This window comes from Acipenser ruthenus, chromosome 44 (genome assembly GCF_902713425.1).
Source record: "Acipenser ruthenus chromosome 44, fAciRut3.2 maternal haplotype, whole genome shotgun sequence".
Lineage (NCBI taxonomy): Eukaryota > Metazoa > Chordata > Actinopteri > Acipenseriformes > Acipenseridae > Acipenser > Acipenser ruthenus.
The window spans coordinates 1857014-1877282 of NC_081232.1; the positions used below are offsets into that span (position 1 = coordinate 1857014).

Genomic DNA, 20269 nt, shown 5'->3' on the forward strand with positions numbered 1-20269 from the left:
ATGTGCTTCTGAAAAGACTCCTAAGCTGAATTCATTTTTGAAGTGATGTCGTTTTAGCTGTAGTTCCTGCACCGTTGTGTGTGATTTTATAATAAGATATTCTTAATGTATTAACTCGCAGCTGCACCCCCTCGTGGTCGAGTCTAAAACCACCTTTATTCAGAAGTTAATTAAGCTTCAGGAATATTTTCAGAAAGTTGAAAAGGGACATTAATTAGTTTAATAAGCCTGTTAAAAAATGATGGAAGCAGAAGCAGGGTTAGATAGGGAACACACTAGAATTTCAAACGGTAACAAAGAGTGCAAAGAAGAGCAACCAGAATTATCCCGGGTTTAAAAGGTATGTCGTATGCAGACAGGCTAAAATAATTGAATCTATTCAGTCTTGAACAAAGAAGACTACGTGGTGAGCTGATTCAAGCAATCAAAATCCTAAAAGGTATAGACAATGTCGACCCAGGGGACTTTTTTGACCTGAAAAAAGAAACAAGGACCAGGGGTCACAAATGGAGATTAGATAAAGGGGCATTCAGAACAGAAAATAGGAGCACTTTTTTATACAGAGAATTGTGAGGGTCTGGAACCAACTCCCCAGTAATGTTGTTGAAGCTGACACCCTGGGATCCTTCAAGAAGCTGCTTGATGAGATTCTGGGATCAATAAGCTACTAACAACCAAACGAGCAAGATGGGCTGAATGGCCTCCTCTCGTTTGTAAACTTTCTTATGTTCTTATGTTCTCATGTTTGATCATTCAGACGCATGTCCCCTTAAATAGTGGTCAATAAAATGGAAACACATTCAATATGTAGCACACACTGTCTTCATATTCTCCGGCCCAGCTGAAAGCAAGGAAGATTAAGACAAACTTTAACATCACAAAAACACAATGGGGCTGCAATTATACCCCATACAATGACATTCCGAGCGGCTTGCTGTTGAAGTCGCATCACTTTATGAAAATAGTGTAATTTAAACCTTTTTTTTTGTTTAAAACTATTTACGTAACAAAAATAATAATGCATGCATGCAAAATAAATCAGACGTTCATTCTGGTTTGAGGGAGTGAGGGCTTTCCTGTTTGTCCCTCCAATCTCCCCGTCCACGTTGCGTCTCTCTCTTTACACCGCCCACTCCAAGATGGCAGCGTTCAGGGTCAAAGTGACACGGGGTTCTTTAATGAAATGCTTTAATAATAATAATATCAACATTCACGGGATAAACCCGCAAACATTTCTTCTGCCAAACCCACACGCAACGGTAAGTTCAGTTAGTAAATGCGTAATAATAGTACTAATGCTGGTAGGACGGTTAACGCGTCCCATACGTTTGTTTATCTCATTTTCTTACGTATTTTTTTTTTTTATTAATACGCCTCGATTCAAAAGTCACTGGACAGAAGAGACACGTTTTGATTGTATCTGTCAGCAAACGTGTTGAAATCTCTGTCCCTCTCTGTGTTTTCGTTTACAGCATCCTTCCAGTTTATTTTAATTTAAACTACAGTAGTATTTGCTGGGAATACTGTAGTACAAACCGTGATTGTTATATATATATATATATATATTTTGCAGCGTTCTCTGTTACAAAGGTCGTGGATCCACACGGTATGGAGTGGGGGGGTCTGCGGTCGGTCACTCGGTGGCGCTCGCGGCCGGCAGTCGAACGGTCAGTTTGTGTTGGTCACTGCGGTAGCCGTGAGACACAACAGCACAGAGGTAAGTATAGCGTATAAACCAGGGGGGATAATGCAAAGACTGGATCAGGGATCGCCATGGCTTTGAGTCTGGGAGCTTCTAAACGTTCATCCATTCATGCACCATCCTTGCACTATTGCACTACTCGTATATCTTTGTAGATATAACGGGCAGCAGTGTGGAGTAGTGGTTAGGGCTCTGGACTCTTGACCGGAAGGTTGTGGGTTCAATCCCCAATGGGGGACACTGCTGTTGTACCCTTGAGCAAGGTACTTTACCTAGATTGCTCCAGTGAAAAAAAACCCGACTGTATAAATGGGTAATTGTATGTAAAATAATGTGATATCTGTATAATGTGAAATAATGTATAATGTGATATCTTGTAACAATTGTAAGTCGCCTTGGATAAGGGCGTCTGCTAAGAAATAAATAATAATAATAATAATAGTTGCATCCTAGTTCATATTGTATTCTAGCAGTATTGTTATTATACTGTAAACTGTACTGTAGTTATCTTGCATTGTAACCCTGTACAGTACTGCCCTGTAATAAATATTACCAGCACTGTTATGTGAAGAGGACAGGCTCAGTTTCATGCTTTTGACTAAGTGTCTCCATGCTTCGTTTTATTGTTTTGTGACAGGGCTGGAAATAAGACTCCTGTTGCATAGCAGTTTGATCCATTCCTGGTTTTACTGTGAGTTTAATAAGACACACCTGACGTTGTTACCTGCACACTGGGGCTAATCAAGCACATTGTAAAACCTGGCAGGGGTTGAGACTGCTGTGCAATAGGAGTCTTGTTTCCATTCCTGTGATGTATAGAATATCTAGGGTGATGTTTGATGCAAGCTAATCTCCACTCCACGTTCTTGACTAGGGCTGTACCAGTTCACTGTATTGATGAAACGTGGTGCTTTCTTTACATGCTGTGTTGTACCGTCATAGAGGCATGTATCATTTGTATTGTAGCACAGGATAGCTCGCTGTAGTTCACCCAGTGCTGCTTGAATGGAGTGTGTTTGATAGGTGGTGTGAACACATGTTCTCCCCGACTCCTTTCAGTTTTGTCTTTCAACAAAGTAGTCAATCTTGTTATGCATCATATGTCTCATGTAGGTCATTACACACCTAGCCCTGTCCTTGAGTGGGTGAAAATCGGCTTGCATCTTATGTTGTGATTCAACAGTAAAAAAAGCGAAAGAGAAGTTGCGGGCTTCTTGTTTGAGTCCAGATAAGTGTAGTTTATTGAAGATAAAAGTTCTGAGTTGCAAAGGTTACATGGTGACAACAGTTTGCAGGTATCCTCTCTCCAAGCACGGACCAGAGTAAGACAAAGAACATTGAGCATTTTCCAGTTTAAATGTTGTTTCTTGTGACATCATGTTTTTCCTTGAAACCAGTCACAAGAGAACACGTTTCCAAGTTTTTACAATCTTTACATCAAAAGATTCACATCCCACATGGTCTGTGCATCTAATTTCAAATGCTATCTTGTCCTTCTTCCTAAATTGAACCCTTTTGTTCATTTTCTTAACTCTTTGATGGGAGGAAAGAGAGAGAGAGAGAGAGAGAGCTTCCTGGAGTTCTTTGAAGTTTCCACCATGAGAGACACCTGTTGTGTCAGAGGTGTCACCTCTTTGGTACACCTCTTACAGGAGACAATAGTCATAAAACTGGTTGGAATCTCATGGAAGCAGCTCTCACAGATCTCCATTTGTCTGTCTTTCCCACAATTAACAAGAAACAATACTTCATTCTATACTAAATCTAAAGTCTAATCAATATACTTATTTCTAAATAAATGCATTCCTACATCTTACACAGCACCCTATACTCTTTCTTTTTTATATCTAGTTAAACAACAAGCAGTAGCTCATTTTAACAATACCTCCTTTCACTCAGATACATGGAAATTTCCTGTGGCTGTATCACATCATTATCATTGCCTAATGCCCTCTTTTTCTCTATCTTTTGTTAAGGTTCCCATTAACACAGCAGCAGGCACCGCCCCTTCCCTCCTCCAACCAATCACAGAGCAGGCGGCAGAGTCAGCCCCCACAGTATTGGATGTGCTGCAGGAGGCAGGGCCTGAGCTCAGCCTATCCGAGCTGGGACTGGGGGCGTACACTCCCGTGGGGCTCATTCAGAATATTCTCGAGTGTCTGCACTTGAACCTGGGGCTGCCCTGGTGGGGGGCCATCGTGGTGGGTGAGTGGATGGATTCACACTTATTATAACCCCTCTAACCTTGTGGGAGTGCAAAGGCCAGTGTGCACAGCGCCTCCCTGTGGCTTCCACCAGCCATTACGGGCAACTACAATCAATCAAGCCAAGGGTGTGCGCAGGAGTTCAGTTTTAGTTCATTTTGGTAGGCAGTCAATGTCTGAGCTGTTTAACTTTTTAGGTACCGCAGGGTTGCATAGCAGTGTGAGCCATTCTTGGTTTTACTATGAGTTTAATAATCAAGCTGGTAGTAAAACCTGGAATGGGTGAAGCTGCTATGCAATGGGAGTGTTAGAACCATCCCTGCACTGTGCGGCGTTGTCCCAGGGAAGCTTTATCAAGGGTCGATGCGGCCCTCCCTTTACTGTTTCCAAAACTCTGCTTCATTACCCATCATTATCATATGAAATGAAACCATCAGCTGCAGCAGTAGCAGCCACACGTGTATGGATAAAGAAGAAATGAAAGTAACCAGGGGAAGAAAAACTGAACTGAAAAATTACTGTGCTTTCTCTTTTCAAGTCAATTAGAAATACAAATACCTTACAAATAATAAACAGTAATTTTACATTCAGTGCATTTATAATCAGCTAATACTCACAGTAAGTGGGAGAAGTGGCAGGTCCTCAAGAGCCTTGAGTTACAGGTGAGCTCAGCAAGACGCACAGATTTCCATCGGTCAGAACAGAACGCTGATATTAATGTTAATGTTGGGACGAACACAGGATTTTCATGTTTAGATATTCGCTCATAATTGAAGTATTCGTTCGGATATTAGTTCATTTTTCAAAATGTAATAAAAGCCATTATATTTCAGAACGCAGGCAGAGACAGCATAGCAGCAGCGGCAGGGGGCGTGGCCCGTGTGTGTGTGTGTGACTATTTTACAGTTAGACCTTACAATATGTAACACATTAATAGAAAAATATCCCAGGAGTAAAGAATATGTTGTGTAGGACTTGCTTTACCCCAGTGAATTAACTACAAAACAAAGGATGCCAAAGAGCAGCTCAAGTTAAACGTTGTTTTGTTTATTCCCGAAACAAATAGTACATAAAGTTGTCACCGCATTTCAGGGTCACTTTTACACAGAAATCTGTGCTATATACGCAAAAAAAATAACAGCAGTGCGTTTCTAAAACACAGATGTAAAAGACAACAGATGCCCTTTTCATCCCTGTCCAATCAATTTGTTTATTTTACGAAGTAGTTTTATGCACTGCAGCATGTAAAAATGGTTCCACTGCTCCCTGCATCCTCTTTTAAAAAAAAAAAAATAACCAAAGAAACAAAAGCAACAGCAGCGGAGGTCTCGGTATCCCATGCAGCTCTGCGCACGTCCCTGGCATTACAGCGACTCGGGATTCTGTATCAGAGCATCTTCCCTGTTGACACTCAGCCAAGAATTTGGACAAGTAAAACACATGCGCAAAAATCATGGTTTTAAGACCATGGATGAGGCTGGCAGGGTTTTTATTGAGAACTATTCCGACCTCTTTCCTGCTTTCGCAAAACTTGCGGTAATTGCAATTCCGATACCTGTATCTTGTGTACCAGCAGAACGGGGTTAGCTGTCAGAGCAGAGTGCAGACCAGCAAACACTCTCGTTTACGTGAGGATCATCTAAAGCATGACCGTTCCAATGGGAGCTCCTGAGAATTATTAAGACTTTGATTTGGAAAGAGAACGAGTCATTTTTGGACTTGGGTGCTAAAATGAAAATGTAAAGAATTTTTAAACAGCAAAGCTGTGAATAGTTGTGATGTTGACAGCTCCCCGCAGACACATTGATACATGTTCAAGAACACTGATTGTTACATTGTGAACGGGGGATTTTCAAAAGAAAACGTTTCATGGCAAGCTTGTCTGTCTATTTCTACTACCATTATTTATACTGTGTACTGTTTTGCATGTTAACTTCACCAATCTGAAATAGTTACATTGGAAAATAATATAACTATGTTGGTGCAATATGCAGATGTTATGGTAAAAAACTGAGATGGCATGCTTTTTACAAATGCACATTTTTAAAGGCTAGCGCAACCTCTGCCGCATTTTATTTTAATTTCTTTTTTTTTTAAACTTTTTGTCATTCCTTGCCATTGCCGTTTCTTCACAGTGAACAGTTGCCATAGCTTTTCTGACCCAGATGGCTTTCCGTAGAGATCACTATGTGTGCGTGTGCATAATCTATTTGTTTACTTTTTGCTGTCTAAAACTTAGAGTAGAGGCTCGAGCTGCTGTGTTTTATATATATATATTAATCTCGCAGATCACACAGAGCTCTTTTTAATTAAGTGCAAGGTATTTTTGTCATTTGTAGTGAATACAAACTGAATACATGTCCAAAAATATTCATTTGAATATTTGTCCCAGCACTAATTTATATTAATAATGTTCATCTTGGAGAACATAATGTGATCTGCAGGTACTTCAGACAGGAAACATTTTAACTGCATGTGTTGTAAGACTGACTTGGATCGCAGAATTTGACGATTTGAATCTCCAATACAATCAGCAATCCGGATACTCCTTGCTAAGCTTTGCACACATAGCACCTTTTGGTGGCTCGTGGAATGATGCGATGTCTCTCGTGACCTGGGTTCTGTGTGTTGCGTTGCCATTGCTTGCAAAGTGAAGTCTTGTACACACGAGTAGTGCAGTACGGTACCATAGTGTGCTCTTACTCACTATCACAGCAACACCTGCTGTACCCTCTATCATAACAACCAAGCCGTCTGAAACATTCACAGCAATTCTAATGTGAATGCAAGTGGCATATGACTTGGCGATCCGGCCAAAATGTGGATTCGGAGTCCTATTGATTACCCCTGACTTAAACCATACCTACCTAGGATTTACAAACGATTAACCCTCTCTCTCTCTCTCCCAGGCACAGTGCTGGCTCGCTGTCTGGTGTTCCCGGTCATTGTTAAGGGTCAGAGGGAAGCAGCCAAACTGAACAACCACTTACCAGAGATGACCAAACTGACCAACCGCATGAACGAGGCCAAACACAGCGGGAACAAGTTTGACTGTGAGTGCAAATACAGAAACACAGGAACACTGCACTGTACTGCACTGTACACAGGAACACTGCACTGTGCTGTACACAGGAACACTGCACTGTACTGCACTGTACACAGGATCACTGCACTGTACACAGGAACACTGCACTGCACTGCACTGTACACAGGAACACTGCACTGCACTGTACACAGGAACACTGCACTGTACTGCACTGTACACAGGAACACTGCACTATGCTGTACACAGGAACACTGTACTGCACTGTACACAGGATCACTGCACTGTACACAGGAACACTGTACTGCACTGCACTGTACACAGGAACACTGTACTGCACTGTACACAGGAACACTGCACTGTACACAGGAACACTGCACTGTACTGCACTGTACACAGGAACACTACACAGGAACACTGCACTGTACACAGGATCACTGCACTGTACACAGGAACACTGCACTGCGCTGTACACAGGATCACTGCGCTGTACACAGGAACACTGTACTGTACACAGGATCACTGCACTGTACACAAGATCACTGCACTGTACACAGGAACACTGCATTGTACTGAACTGCACTGTACACAGCAACACTGCACTGTACACAGGTAACACTGCACTGTACTGTACACAGCAACACTGCACTGTACTACTGTACTCTTATGTACTGCACTGTACACAGTGCAATGCTGTCAGGACCACGCTGTAGAACACCCTGTACAGAACTACAACAGCTACCCAACATGGTGTCTATTTAAAGCTGTAATCTAGTGCGCTGGCATTGCCTGCTGTGTGCTGGGCAGAGCCTCGCTGTACACAGGGCAGTAGAGTTCAATCTCTCTCTCTCTCTCTCTCACAGTCTCGAAGGCCTATTCTGACATGATGATCTTTCAGAAGAAGCACGATATTAACCCTTTCAGAGGATTCCTAGTCCCCTTGGTGCAGGTGAGTGCATTGAAGCTGCATTGCTGTGTTGTACTGAGAGGTACAAACTGAACAGGATTGTGGGGCTCGTCTGTCTGTGGCTTTAATGAAATTAGACTCTGTTAGAATGTTGTAACTCACACAGACACCTGCTGCAGGGCTGTACTTTCTTGTGTCGTGTGTAATTCTCCCTTGTTCTCTCTCCCTCTCTCAGGCCCCCATCTTCATCTCGTTCTTCATCGCCCTTCGGAAGATGGCGTACCTCCCAGTTCCCAGCATGCAGAGTGGCGGGCTGTGGTGGTTCACTGACCTGACTCTGTCCGACCCCTTATATATCCTTCCGCTGGCTGTGACCGGGACTATGTTCGCAATCATCGAGGTGATGGGGCATTGATGGCTCTGTGTGTCTGACTGTGTGTGTGTGTGTGTGTTTGAATGTGTGACTGTGTGTCTTTGTGAGTTTGAATGTGTGACTGTGTGCGGGTCTGTCTGTGTGTATCTTGGTCCGTGGGGGTTTTCATTTCCCCTGTTAGGTCTCCTCTCTCCCTTCTTTCCTCTCTCCACCCTCTCCTTTGCTCCCTCATTTCTCCCTTCTTTCTTCTCCTCTCTCTCTCTCTCTCTCTCAGTAATGTCTTTGTTTTTCTGTTCCTCAGTTAGGTGCAGAGTCCGGTGTTGACAACCCAAACCTGCGTGCGATGAAGACTGTGTTCAGAGTGATGCCCTTCGTCATTCTGCCTCTCACCATCTCCTTCCCCACGGTAACGGCACACCTCTGCCAAGCATGCTCCATTTATAAACTTAGAACAGGAAGCTCACGTGACCCAGCGCTGGACTGCACAGTCACAGTTCCATTGATTTTAATCAGACGAGACTTTCAGATCGCACAGGATTCCTGAACAGACAGGTTCCAGATTGTAGAGCAGATCACAGCATTCATTTCAATAGGGATTCACACATTTGCAGAAACAGAGTCTGCACTGTGGGACTTTAAAACCCAATGCAGTGGTGTGACAGGGCACACCCCGCCCCTGTGCGTATCGTGTTCTGTATTATTTTTTATTTGTGTTATTGTTTACATGCAGGACAAGCAAAGTGCCGTCCGCCATTGTTTTATGTTTTAGTGTGTCTCGTGAGAATGCGTGATTCTGTCTGCTAGTAATTATTGAATTAGCTGACAGTCATGCAGAAAGTGTGACTGAGGGGTTAATATCTCTCAGCCAGCACTATTAGAACCCTGCAGCGTTTGCAGACAGGGAAGTGGGTTACACTGAGTTGCAGAGCGACCTCCTCTTTAATTCAGAATGAAACGAGTGAAAAACAGCTGCTTGCGTTTGTGATGATCGTTGCTTCTCTTAAGACTCTGTGGAGAACAGAGATCCACACAAATGCAAGCAGCTGCTTCTTCACTCGTCTCACTCTGAATGGTGAACCAGCCCGATCGACACCTACGACCCTCACCACCTGATTTGAGTGGTGCGCTCCATCCCAATACTGGGTTTGTGCAGCACTGATGAACACTGATAATAAAAACTACAGGGGGACTGTCAGAATAATTTGTGGGTATAATATTGAAGATTATTTCCTGTAATTTGTTGTGTTTCTTTGCCACAGTCTTGTGTACCCCACTCTCTGCTGTGCTGTGCTGTGCTCTCGTCTCTCCAGTCCTTCTCTCTCTGCTGTGCTGTTCTCTCATCTCTCCAGCCCCTCTCTCTCTGCTGTGCTGTGTTGTGCTCTCGTCTCTCCAGCCCCTCTCTCTCTGCTGTGCTGTGCTGTGCTCTCGTCTCTCCAGCCCCTCTCTCTCTGCTGTGCTGTGCTGTGCTCTCGTCTCTCCAGCCCCTCTCTCTCTGCTGTGCTGTGCTGTGCTCTCGTCTCTCCAGCCCCTCTCTGTGCTGTGCTGTGCTCTCGTCTCTCCAGCCCCTCTCTGTGCTGTGCTGTGCTCTCGTCTCTCCAGCCCCTCTCTCTCTGCTGTGCTGTGCTCTCGTCTCTCCAGCCCCTCTCTCTCTGCTGTGCTGTGCTCTCGTCTCTCCAGCCCCTCTCTCTCTGCTGTGCTGTGCTCTCGTCTCTCCAGCCCCTCTCTGTGCTGTGCTGTGCTCTCGTCTCTCCAGCCCCTCTCTCTCTGCTGTGCTGTGCTCTCGTCTCTCCAGCCCCTCTCTCTGCTGTGCTGTGCTCTCGTCTCTCCAGCCCCTCTCTGTGCTGTGCTGTGCTCTCGTCTCTCCAGCCCCTCTCTGTGCTGTGCTCTCGTCTCTCCAGCCCCTCTCTGTGCTGTGCTGTGCTCTCGTCTCTCCAGCCCCTCTCTGTGCTGTGCTCTCGTCTCTCCAGCCCCTCTCTCTCTGCTGTGCTGTGCTCTCGTCTCTCCAGCCCCTCTCTCTCTGCTGTGCTGTGCTCTCGTCTCTCCAGCCCCTCTCTGTGCTGTGCTGTGCTCTCGTCTCTCCAGCCCCTCTCTCTCTGCTGTGCTGTGCTCTCGTCTCTCCAGCCCCTCTCTCTCTGCTGTGCTGTGCTCTCGTCTCTCCAGCCCCTCTCTGTGCTGTGCTGTGCTCTCGTCTCTCCAGCCCCTCTCTCTGTGCTGTGCTGTGCTCTCGTCTCTCCAGCCCCTCTCTCTCTGCTGTGCTGTGCTCTCGTCTCTCCAGCCCCTCTCTCTCTGCTGTGCTGTGCTCTCGTCTCTCCAGCCCCTCTCTCTCTGCTGTGCTGTGCTCTCGTCTCTCCAGCCCCTCTCTGTGCTGTGCTGTGCTCTCGTCTCTCCAGCCCCTCTCTGTGCTGTGCTGTGCTCTCGTCTCTCCAGCCTCTCTCTCTGAGCTGTGCTCTTGTCTCTCCAGGCTATCTTCACCTACTGGATGACCTCGAACGTCTTCTCGCTGGCTCAGGTGGGCTTCCTGAAGATCCCGGCAGTCAGGAGGAGGCTAGGAATCCCAGACAGGGTGACCCACGACCCCTCATCACTGCCCCAACAAGACGGCTTCCTGCAGAGCATGAGAACTGGTGAGCAGAGAATTATTAGTACTATTTATTTGTTTGGCAGATGCCTCAACAGGTTGGTCTTGAGGAAGGTAGTGAGAGATGAAACTTCTTTTAAGAGAGTCAATTGAGTTCATTTTTGATACGTACCTGTTCATTTGTAATGTGTTGGGTGCTGTCTGCAGTCATTCTGAGTGCTTCTGGGTCCTGTTTTCAATCTTGAGTTTATTTTTCTCTAAATCTACCTTCACCCGGCTGAGCTGCTCTGAGCTTGTCTGGAGAATCCTAACTGCTGGGCTCTGAACAGCCTTCCGCATTCCATTCAGATCATGTGATAACCTTTCAACTCTCTAAAATGGTATGATCAACAGCATCAAATGCTACACTTAGGCCTAATAAAACCAGAACGGTTACTACCTTCTCCAAGATTTCGCTATTAAAGGTACATTGGAGATGGGTCTAAAATTGCTCAAAACTGTAGGATCGAAATTAGATTTTTTTGAGTAGCGGCTTAACCACGACAGTTTTAAAAGTGGTTCCAGTTGACAAAGATCTGTTAATAATTTATAAAACAAAGTCACAGAGATCAACAAAAATGCCTTTGAGGATTTCCGTTGGAATTGGATCTAAAAAAACAAGTATTTGTATCAAGTATTTGATTAAAATAATTCTAATGATCAACTAACCAACCAAGTGAAAGAGACGGAGCAGCAGTGAGCAGTGATATATCGGTATGTCAGAGAGCCTGGATGCAGTGGATGAATTCATTTTGCTGGTTTTAATGTAATGTATTGCACGCTTCGTCTGTGAAAGCAACTTCGGGGCAGATGTACTGAAGTGTTGCGTCTGTCGCAATCAATGCAAACCAGAAGGAAGTGTAGCGTGAAATGTACTAAACAAACGCAACGCTGTCAGCATCATTTGAACGAAGGCTTTGCAGCTGCAGTTCATATTTGCGCTATAGCCTTAAATGATTATGTAATTCTGGGCTTTCCTGCAGAAATTCACAAAAACAGGGTGGAGAACAGGGTGCAAATGAGGAATCAAAAATATTGTAACGAGATGTACTAAAGCTATGGACAATTGCAACACTTACAGCTGAATCATTTTGTTAAGAACTTTTGAAAGCATGTTTTAAACAGTCGCAATTGTTGCTGGCAGTTCCCAGTCTGCTTTTTGTCGTGCGTTGCCAGTTGTGCTCAATGTATTTGAGACGAACACCCAAGTACCTAATTTTCATTAAAGTCAGGGTGTACTAACAACCCTTAAAAACTAATTGCTATGGCATTTATGGTTTTCCCAGCGTGTTCGGAGCAATAGACTGCACACATGTGCCATTAACCCCTCCAGCTCATTCTGAGCATCTGTAGAGGACCATGATCTATTGTGTGTTTATTGTGGGGCAGCAGTGTGGAGTAGTGGTCGGGGCTCTGGACTCGTTACCGGAGGGTCGTGGGTTCAATCCCAGGTGGGGGACACTGCTGCTGTACCCTTCAGCAAGGTACTTTACCTAGATTGCTCCAGTAAAAAAAAACAAAAAACAAAAAACTATCTAAAAATAATGTGTAAAAAATAATGTAATTGTAGGTAAAAAAATAATGTGATATCTTGTAACAATTGTAAATCGCCCTGGATAAGAGCGTCTGCTAAGAAATAAATAATAATAATAATAATTGTCTAGGCTACTAAGTAGACCAAGTTAAAAATAATAATTAAAATAAAATCTTTTATTCGCATTGTACACCATTTTGTGTTACCAGTACAAAAAAAGTGTGCTAGGTATTCATTTGATTTTACTACTGTACTGTATCGACCTACTGTACAGATTTATATTTTTACATTATGTAATGTGTAGCCTACCCAAAACACATTAGTGTTATTTCAGCACAGTGATTTACATTTAAAATACATCGAGAACTGCAAATGTATGTGTGTGCGATTTTATTGTATTGTTTTTAAACCCGACACCTCCTTATGTCGGAAAAAGCTTTTTGGAGGTGAAGGTTGGGGCCCCACTATAGAATCTGATGGGATTAAACTTTCATTTTTATACTGTGCGTGTGTGTGTATATGTGTATATATATATATATATATATATATATATATATTAAAATAGGTAAAACAAAGATAGAACAGAATGCGTTGTACAGATGACGTTTACATTTACCAAAAACAATGTCATTTTGATTCTTGCATCCTTGCATGTATAGACGTTATCTTATCATATCTTTTTATATTATCGGGCACCACAACTCAAATGTTACACAACTCTCACTAGAGATCTTGCTAAGATGACAAATAATATTTAAATTAGTGTATTGGTGCTCTTTTCATTGACATATTTATTAGTACATGTGACAAAATGTGCACTTTGGGAATTGTCATAACGAAAATGCAAACTGCAGTATGCGCTGCGACTGGCCCATCTTGGTACATCTACCACTTAATCTCAAACAGAATAGCCAAATGATCAGATATAGTAGGATCCAATGCTGACAATTTTTGAACATCTAAGCCATGAGAAATTACTAAATCTAATGTATGGCCACGATTGTGCGTAGGCCCTGTAACCTTCTGAGTGTGATCAAGAGAATCGAACAGCATTAGAAATACATGCTGAGATTGATCAAGAGAATCAAACAGCATTAGAAATACATGCTGAGACTGATCAAGAGAATCGAACAGCATTAGAAATACATGCTGAGATTGATCAAGAGAATCGAACAGCATTAGAAATACATGCTGAGATTGATCAAGAGAATCGAACAGCATTAGAAACACATGCTGAGATTGATCAAGAGAATCGAACAGCATTAGAAATACATGCTGAGATTGATCAAGAGAATCAAACAGCATTAGAAATACATGCTGAGTCTGATCAAGAGAATCGAACAGCATTAGAAATACATGCTGAGATTGATCAAGAGAATCAAACAGCATTAGAAATACATGCTGAGACTGATCAAGAGAATCAAACAGCATTAGAAATACATGCTGAGATTGATCAAGAGAATCGAACAGCATTAGAAATACATGCTGAGATTGATCAAGAGAATCAAACAGCATTAGAAACACATGCTGAGACTGATCAAGAGAATCGAACAGCATTAGAAACACATGCTGAGATTGATCAAGAGAATCAAACAGCATTAGAAATACATGCTGAGATTGATCAAGAGAATCAAACAGCATTAGAAATACATGCTGAGATTGATCAAGAGAATCAAACAGCATTAGAAATACATGCTGAGATTGATCAAGAGAATCAAACAGCATTAGAAATACATGCTGAGATTGATCAAGAGAATCAAACAGCATTAGAAATACATGCTGAGATTGATCAAGAGAATCAAACAGCATTAGAAACACATGCTGAGATTGATCAAGAGAATCGAACAGCATTAGAAATACATGCTGAGACTGATCAAGAGAATCAAACAGCATTAGAAACACATGCTGAGACTGATCAAGAGAATCGAACAGCATTAGAAACACATGCTGAGATTGATCAAGAGAATCAAACAGCATTAGAAATACATGCTGAGATTGATCAAGAGAATCAAACAGCATTAGAAATACATGCTGAGATTGATCAAGAGAATCAAACAGCATTAGAAACACATGCTGAGATTGATCAAGAGAATCGAACAGCATTAGAAATACATGCTGAGACTGATCAAGAGAATCAAACAGCATTAGAAACACATGCTGAGATTGATCAAGAGAATCGAACAGCATTAGAAATACATGCTGAGACTGATCAAGAGAATCAAACAGCATTAGAAATACATGCTGAGACTGATCAAGAGAATCAAACAGCATTAGAAACACATGCTGAGATTGATCAAGAGAATCGAACAGCATTAGAAATACATGCTGAGATTGATCAAGAGAATCAAACAGCATTAGAAATACATGCTGAGACTGATCAAGAGAATCGAACAGCATTAGAAATACATGCTGAGACTGATCAAGAGAATCAAACAGCATTAGAAATACATGCTGAGACTGATCAAGAGAATCAAACAGCATTAGAAATACATGCTGAGATTGATCAAGAGAATCGAACAGCATTAGAAATACATGCTGAGACTGATCAAGAGAATCGAACAGCATTAGAAATACATGCTGAGATTGATCAAGAGAATCAAACAGCATTAGAAATACATGCTGAGACTGATCAAGAGAATCGAACAGCATTAGAAATACATGCTGAGATTGATCAAGAGAATCAAACAGCATTAGAAATACATGCTGAGACTGATCAAGAGAATCAAACAGCATTAGAAACACATGCTGAGACTGATCAAGAGAATCAAACAGCATTAGAAATACATGCTGAGATTGATCAAGAGAATCGAACAGCATTAGAAATACATGCTGAGACTGATCAAGAGAATCAAACAGCATTAGAAACACATGCTGAGTCTGATCAAGAGATTTCCGGGTTTCTCTTTCGGTGAATACTTGCTGTCGAGACGAGTTTCGGTAGTGATCTAGCGTCGCAGGACGTACAGAAGAGCTTCCCTCCATTGCTGTGTAAACTCCTGCTGGATACGACTTTACGTGATCTGATGCAGACACATTTTTTGCCTTTAGAGACATTCGGTACTGTGATTTTTTTTTTTTTGTTATTATTATTATTATTATTATTATTATTATTATTATTATTATTATTATTTAGCAGACGCCTTTATCCAAGGTGACTTACAGAGACTAGGGTGTGTGAACTATGCATCAGCTGCAGAGTCACTTACAACTACGTCTCACCCGAAAGACGGAGCACAAGGAGGTAAAGTGACTTGCTCAGGGTCACACAATGAGTCAGTGGCTGAGGTGGGATTTGAACCGGGGACCTCCTGTTTACAAGCCCTTTTCTTTAACCACTGGACCACACAGCCTCCTCAAATACAAATAAATTATGAAAATATTTTTATTTCTTAAGAATATTTTAAAAATCACGGTATTGGGCTAATTTCATGATTTCCGTGCAGCCCGTGAAATCGCGATTTTCACAGGGCCCTAAACATAACATGTCAAGGTTGTGATCTGAAATAACATCATTCATTAAAGATGTATTTGATAGAAATATAACAGGTAATGTTGGAGCAGGGTTCATATTTTGGAGATTAAGGGAATCCCCTAAAGATTTGCACACAGACATGGAACAACTTCTATTCCTTTAAATCGGTCTCAACTGTATCTGCTCTTCCTTCCCTCTCCACCTCTAGTTTCAATTATTAGCTAAATCAATATTTTCTGCAAATCTACTTGCCCCCAGTTTATTTAGGTGCAGCCCATCTGTTAAATAGTACCCAGAGGTTCCCCAGAAAGAGTCCCAATTATATATAAAACCAAAACCTTCTTGTGTACACCAACCAGCTAACCACTTGTTTAATGATCTTCGATAAATGTCATTACCTTTACCAACAACTGGTAATAAGCCTGATAATGATTTTGCCTCCCAGTTTTTTTTTTTAATTGTCAGAGATTTGAAATGTTCCTTTAATACTTCAGATCTTCTATCTCTATCATGTTCAACACTCTCAGAGTCTCTTCTGTCGGTATGAACAGTTTTGCAAATTCTCTGTTCAATATCCTTACCTTTAGCACCCGGGAGAGGGGTTACAGCTTTTAAACAGTCTGTACAGCAGAAGCCAGTGTCTGCATATCGTACCATGGAACCCCTTATTAAAAATACAGCACTCTCACTTTCTTCTGTGTCGCTGTCATCACTTTTTAAAACCTGAAACCTGTTTGCCAGACTGATTTTTTTGCAGGATCCTTAAGGTTTGCCCTTCATTGTTTCTTGTTCCTAGTAACCCAATTTCTTTTCACTGTTTTTCCACTTGGTTCAGCCCTAATTCTGTATTCGTATGAGAAAGACCAGCCTCCTTTAGAAAGTGATTGCGCATGCCATCGGTCTGAGTGGACCTATTCATAGAATTCAATGCGCAGTCTGTTGTGGTCTCCCCTACTGAGTACAAAACAGTCCACTGATTAAAACTAGTGTCAATAAATTGTTCATTTAAAGTGATTGTTCTGAGTGTATCCATTTGAAGATGCAAACAACACTTTCTCCACTGTGCTTGCTGGAAAGAGATTGACTCACCTGGCTGTGTTATAAATAAGTTTGTCCAGCAAACACAGTTTCAAGCTGTCAAATGGTGTCTTTACTTTCCCTGCTGGAGCTGGAACAAACAAACACTGTGTTCTTTGGGGCAGTCTATGAGCAAGCCTGAGCCCTTCTTTCATGTCAGAGTGCAAGGATTGTGCGTCAGCTGAGGATCCAGAAACGTGGTGAATAGACGGCTGGTATACCAACAACAACAACAACACAAGCCCAGAGGAGCTGTATTAACACCAGCAGAAAATGTAATACGGTAGCCCCAGTTTCATACAGCAGGATTGATAACACTGTGTAACACAATTTTTGTTCCTGGGTAGTAAGTGTTATTTCCTAATTGCTTATGCCTCAAAAGTATAGAAAATGGCTATTATTCCCCACAAACTTTGCTTTTGTGACCAGGACAGTGATATTTTGAAATTTACCTATTTCCAATGAGAAAACGGGCGAATTTGTGTCTTTTCGTTCACATAAAGTCAGAAAAAAACAACATATGAATCCAAATTAACATGTATTTATACTAAAGTAATACAAAAATGGCATTCAAAGTCCAGTATATCCTGGTGGAAGCGCTCGCCTTGCTCCTCCGAGTACGCTCCCATGTTCTCCTTGAATTTATCAAGATGAGCATCAAGGATATGGACTTTGAGGGACATCCTACAGCCCATTGTGCCGTAGTTCTTCACCAGAGTCTCAACCAGCTCCACATAGTTTTCGGCCTTGTGATTGCCCAGGAAGCCCCGAACCACTGCGACAAAGCTGTTCCAAGCCGCTTTCTCCTTACTAGTGAGCTTTTTGGGGAATTCATTGCACTCCAGGATCTTCTTTATCTGTGGTCTGACGAAGACACCGGCTTTGACTTTTGCCTCAGATAGCTTAGGGAAGAAGTCTTGAAGGTACTTGAAGGCTGCCGACTGCTTATCTAGAGCTCTGACAAATTGTTTCATAAGGCCCAATTTGATGTGCAGTGGTGGCATCAGCACCTTCCGGGGGTCCACCAGTGGCTCCCACTTGACATTGTTCCTCCCCACAGAGAACTCGGTCCGCTGTGGCCAGTCCCGCCTGTGGTAGTGCGCCTTGGTGTCCCTGCTGTCCCAAAGGCAAAGATAGCAGGGAAACTTGGTAAAACTGCCTTGGAGACCCATCAGGAATGCCACCATTTTGAAGTCTCCTATGACCTTGATGCCATCTCAGAAAAATGCAGATATGTATCCACTTAGGCAGCTGGAACTAAACTGAACTGGTGGGCTTAAGGCCTCTGTATTTATACTACTATTTATATTACTGGAAAGTTCTAGAAGTTACTCCAAGTTTACTCAGCACTGAATCTATCTGGAATGTTCAGGAAAATAGGTAAATTTCAAAATATCACTGTCCTGGTCACAAAAGCAAAGTTTGTGCGGAATAATAGCCGTTTTCTATACTTTTGAGGCGTAAGCAATTAGGAAATAACACTTACTACCCAGGAACCCAAAAAAAAAAAAAATTGTTACACAGTGTAATGACCACACGTGCGTGTTCATACCAACTATAAAACACGCTTGTTCTCCATTCAAGGCCCACTTGGTGAACTGCAGTGAGCCGTGCTGTGGTCTTGTGTCATGATCCGTACCCCTAATACGATCTGTCTTGTAAAGAAAGTCGTAAAGTCTTGTATACTGGGTGCTCTGTTTATAGCAGGACTGTGATACGAGACTGGCACCGCATGCTGTACCCTCTGTGTTCAAGCTTGACGGCAGGAGCTGTGTTTTGTGTTGCAGGATGGAAGAATGCCCAGCTATCGCATCAACTGGAGGAAAGAGAGAGACGAATCAAAAACCACCTAGACATGGCAGCTAAAGGTACCCACGATGCACAGTGCTTTCATAGTGTGGTCCCCAGCATTGCCTTGTGTACTGTACAGCACAGAGAGGCTCTGCCCACCACACAGCAGGCAATGCCAGTGCACTACATTACAGCTTTATATAGACACCATGTTGGGTAGCTGCTGTAGTTCTGTACAGGGTTTTATATTAGTGTTATATATAATGATTTAATTATTTGAATGCTCATTTTGTAAAAACTGCAATTCATGTATTTTTGTAAGTACATAAGTTATCTTTTGAAATTTAAATTGGGTTGAGAAGATTCACGCTGTAACTGTATATTTGTGTCAATGATGCAGGGCCTTTGAGGCAGACGTTTACCCAGAATCCTCTGCAGCAGCCTCAGCAATTGGTTGCAAAGGCGAAAGGGGCGTCAGCTGGCAGCGTGTCGAAAGACAAGAAGAGGCCGTGGGAGGAGACTATCGGCTGAAGCACAGTCGCGAGTGTGTGTAAATAGGGGTTGGGAAACAGAAGGCTCCGTTTTGAACCCCCTTTTTATTGATCTGCTGTGACATTGCAAGATCCACTTCTCTTCGCTCAGTCCAGCAGGCAAACAGCTAGTTCCTTCATTAGTGTAGTGTGTGTTTCTTCTCCTGTTTGTTTGAGTGGATCTTGTGATATCAGAGGTAGTTCACCCAGAACTTCAATCAGAAACTGTACAGGTAAAAAATAGAAGAAACTAAAAAAGTCAAGCAGCAGACTAGCGTTTTTTCTGCTAATGTTTTCATCAGTGCAACGTGTGTGACAATGTGGAAGTGTCTGTTTCTTGTTGAGTGGATCTTGTGATCTCAGAGGTAGTTCACCCAGAAACAGATACTTCCGGGGTCCCTGAGGGTCTCCCCTAGTAAAGGCACGGCCGCAAGGTGACTCATACAGCACAGGCTTGCGTCCTGGCTGTGTGAAGTCCCAGGTCTTTACTGGGAATTCTAAAGGGAGCGTCGCATTGGCTCTGGCGCTCCTGTGGGTTACGAGAGGCAGAACTGGAAGAGACTGTTTCTTCTCATCGCACTACAGCGGACCCTACCGGCCAGGCGTCCAGTGAGGTCAGAACGGACACCTCCAGGGCTGGCCTTTGTCCTCCAGAGGCCGGCTTACTGACATCCGCTCTCGAGTTCCTGGGTGTGGAAGAGGAAGCTGGCTTGGTCGTGGGATCGGAGGATGGCCGCTGAACCTTCAGATCTCCTGAGCAGCTGTGCGGGGAGAAAAAATTGGGCATTCCAATAGAGGGGTAAAATAAAAGCCGAACCGACAGTTCAGTGTGTGTCTCACACACACTACACTGAGGAAAACGCTGGCTGAAGGTCTGCTGCTTGACTTTCTAAACTTCTAGCACAAGGACCCTAAAGAAAAATGATGACGTCTTGGTAATTCTATAGACAATAATGAAGAGAATAATAATGATGATGATGATAAATAATAAAAAGGGTTCTGATTTCTTAAGAAATATG

At 42.8% G+C, this 20269-nt stretch overlaps 1 protein-coding gene across 1 annotated transcript; it reads left to right on the forward strand.

The window, feature by feature from the left end:
- The first annotated feature begins 1053 nt into the window (after positions 1–1053).
- Positions 1054–20265, forward strand: oxa1l (OXA1L mitochondrial inner membrane protein). The gene is made up of 10 exons (XM_033997972.3): positions 1054–1259; positions 1574–1717; positions 3679–3907; positions 6816–6959; positions 7813–7898; positions 8092–8256; positions 8531–8635; positions 10691–10853; positions 18717–18797; positions 19121–20265. Exons 1-10 carry the CDS (start codon positions 1140–1142, stop codon positions 19249–19251), a joined length of 1368 nt encoding a protein of 455 aa, XP_033853863.3. The 5' UTR covers positions 1054–1139; the 3' UTR covers positions 19252–20265.
- The last annotated feature ends 4 nt before the right edge of the window (positions 20266–20269 follow it).

Coding starts and splice junctions, on each gene's coding strand:
- oxa1l (XM_033997972.3), top strand. CDS start 1,140: ATGGCAGCGTTCAGGGTCAAAGTGACACGGGGTTCTTTAATGAAATGC. Junction 7,899..8,091: donor TCCTAGTCCCCTTGGTGCAG/GTGAGTGCATTG, acceptor TCCCTCTCTCAG/GCCCCCATCTTCATCTCGTT. Junction 8,636..10,690: donor TCACCATCTCCTTCCCCACG/GTAACGGCACAC, acceptor TTGTCTCTCCAG/GCTATCTTCACCTACTGGAT.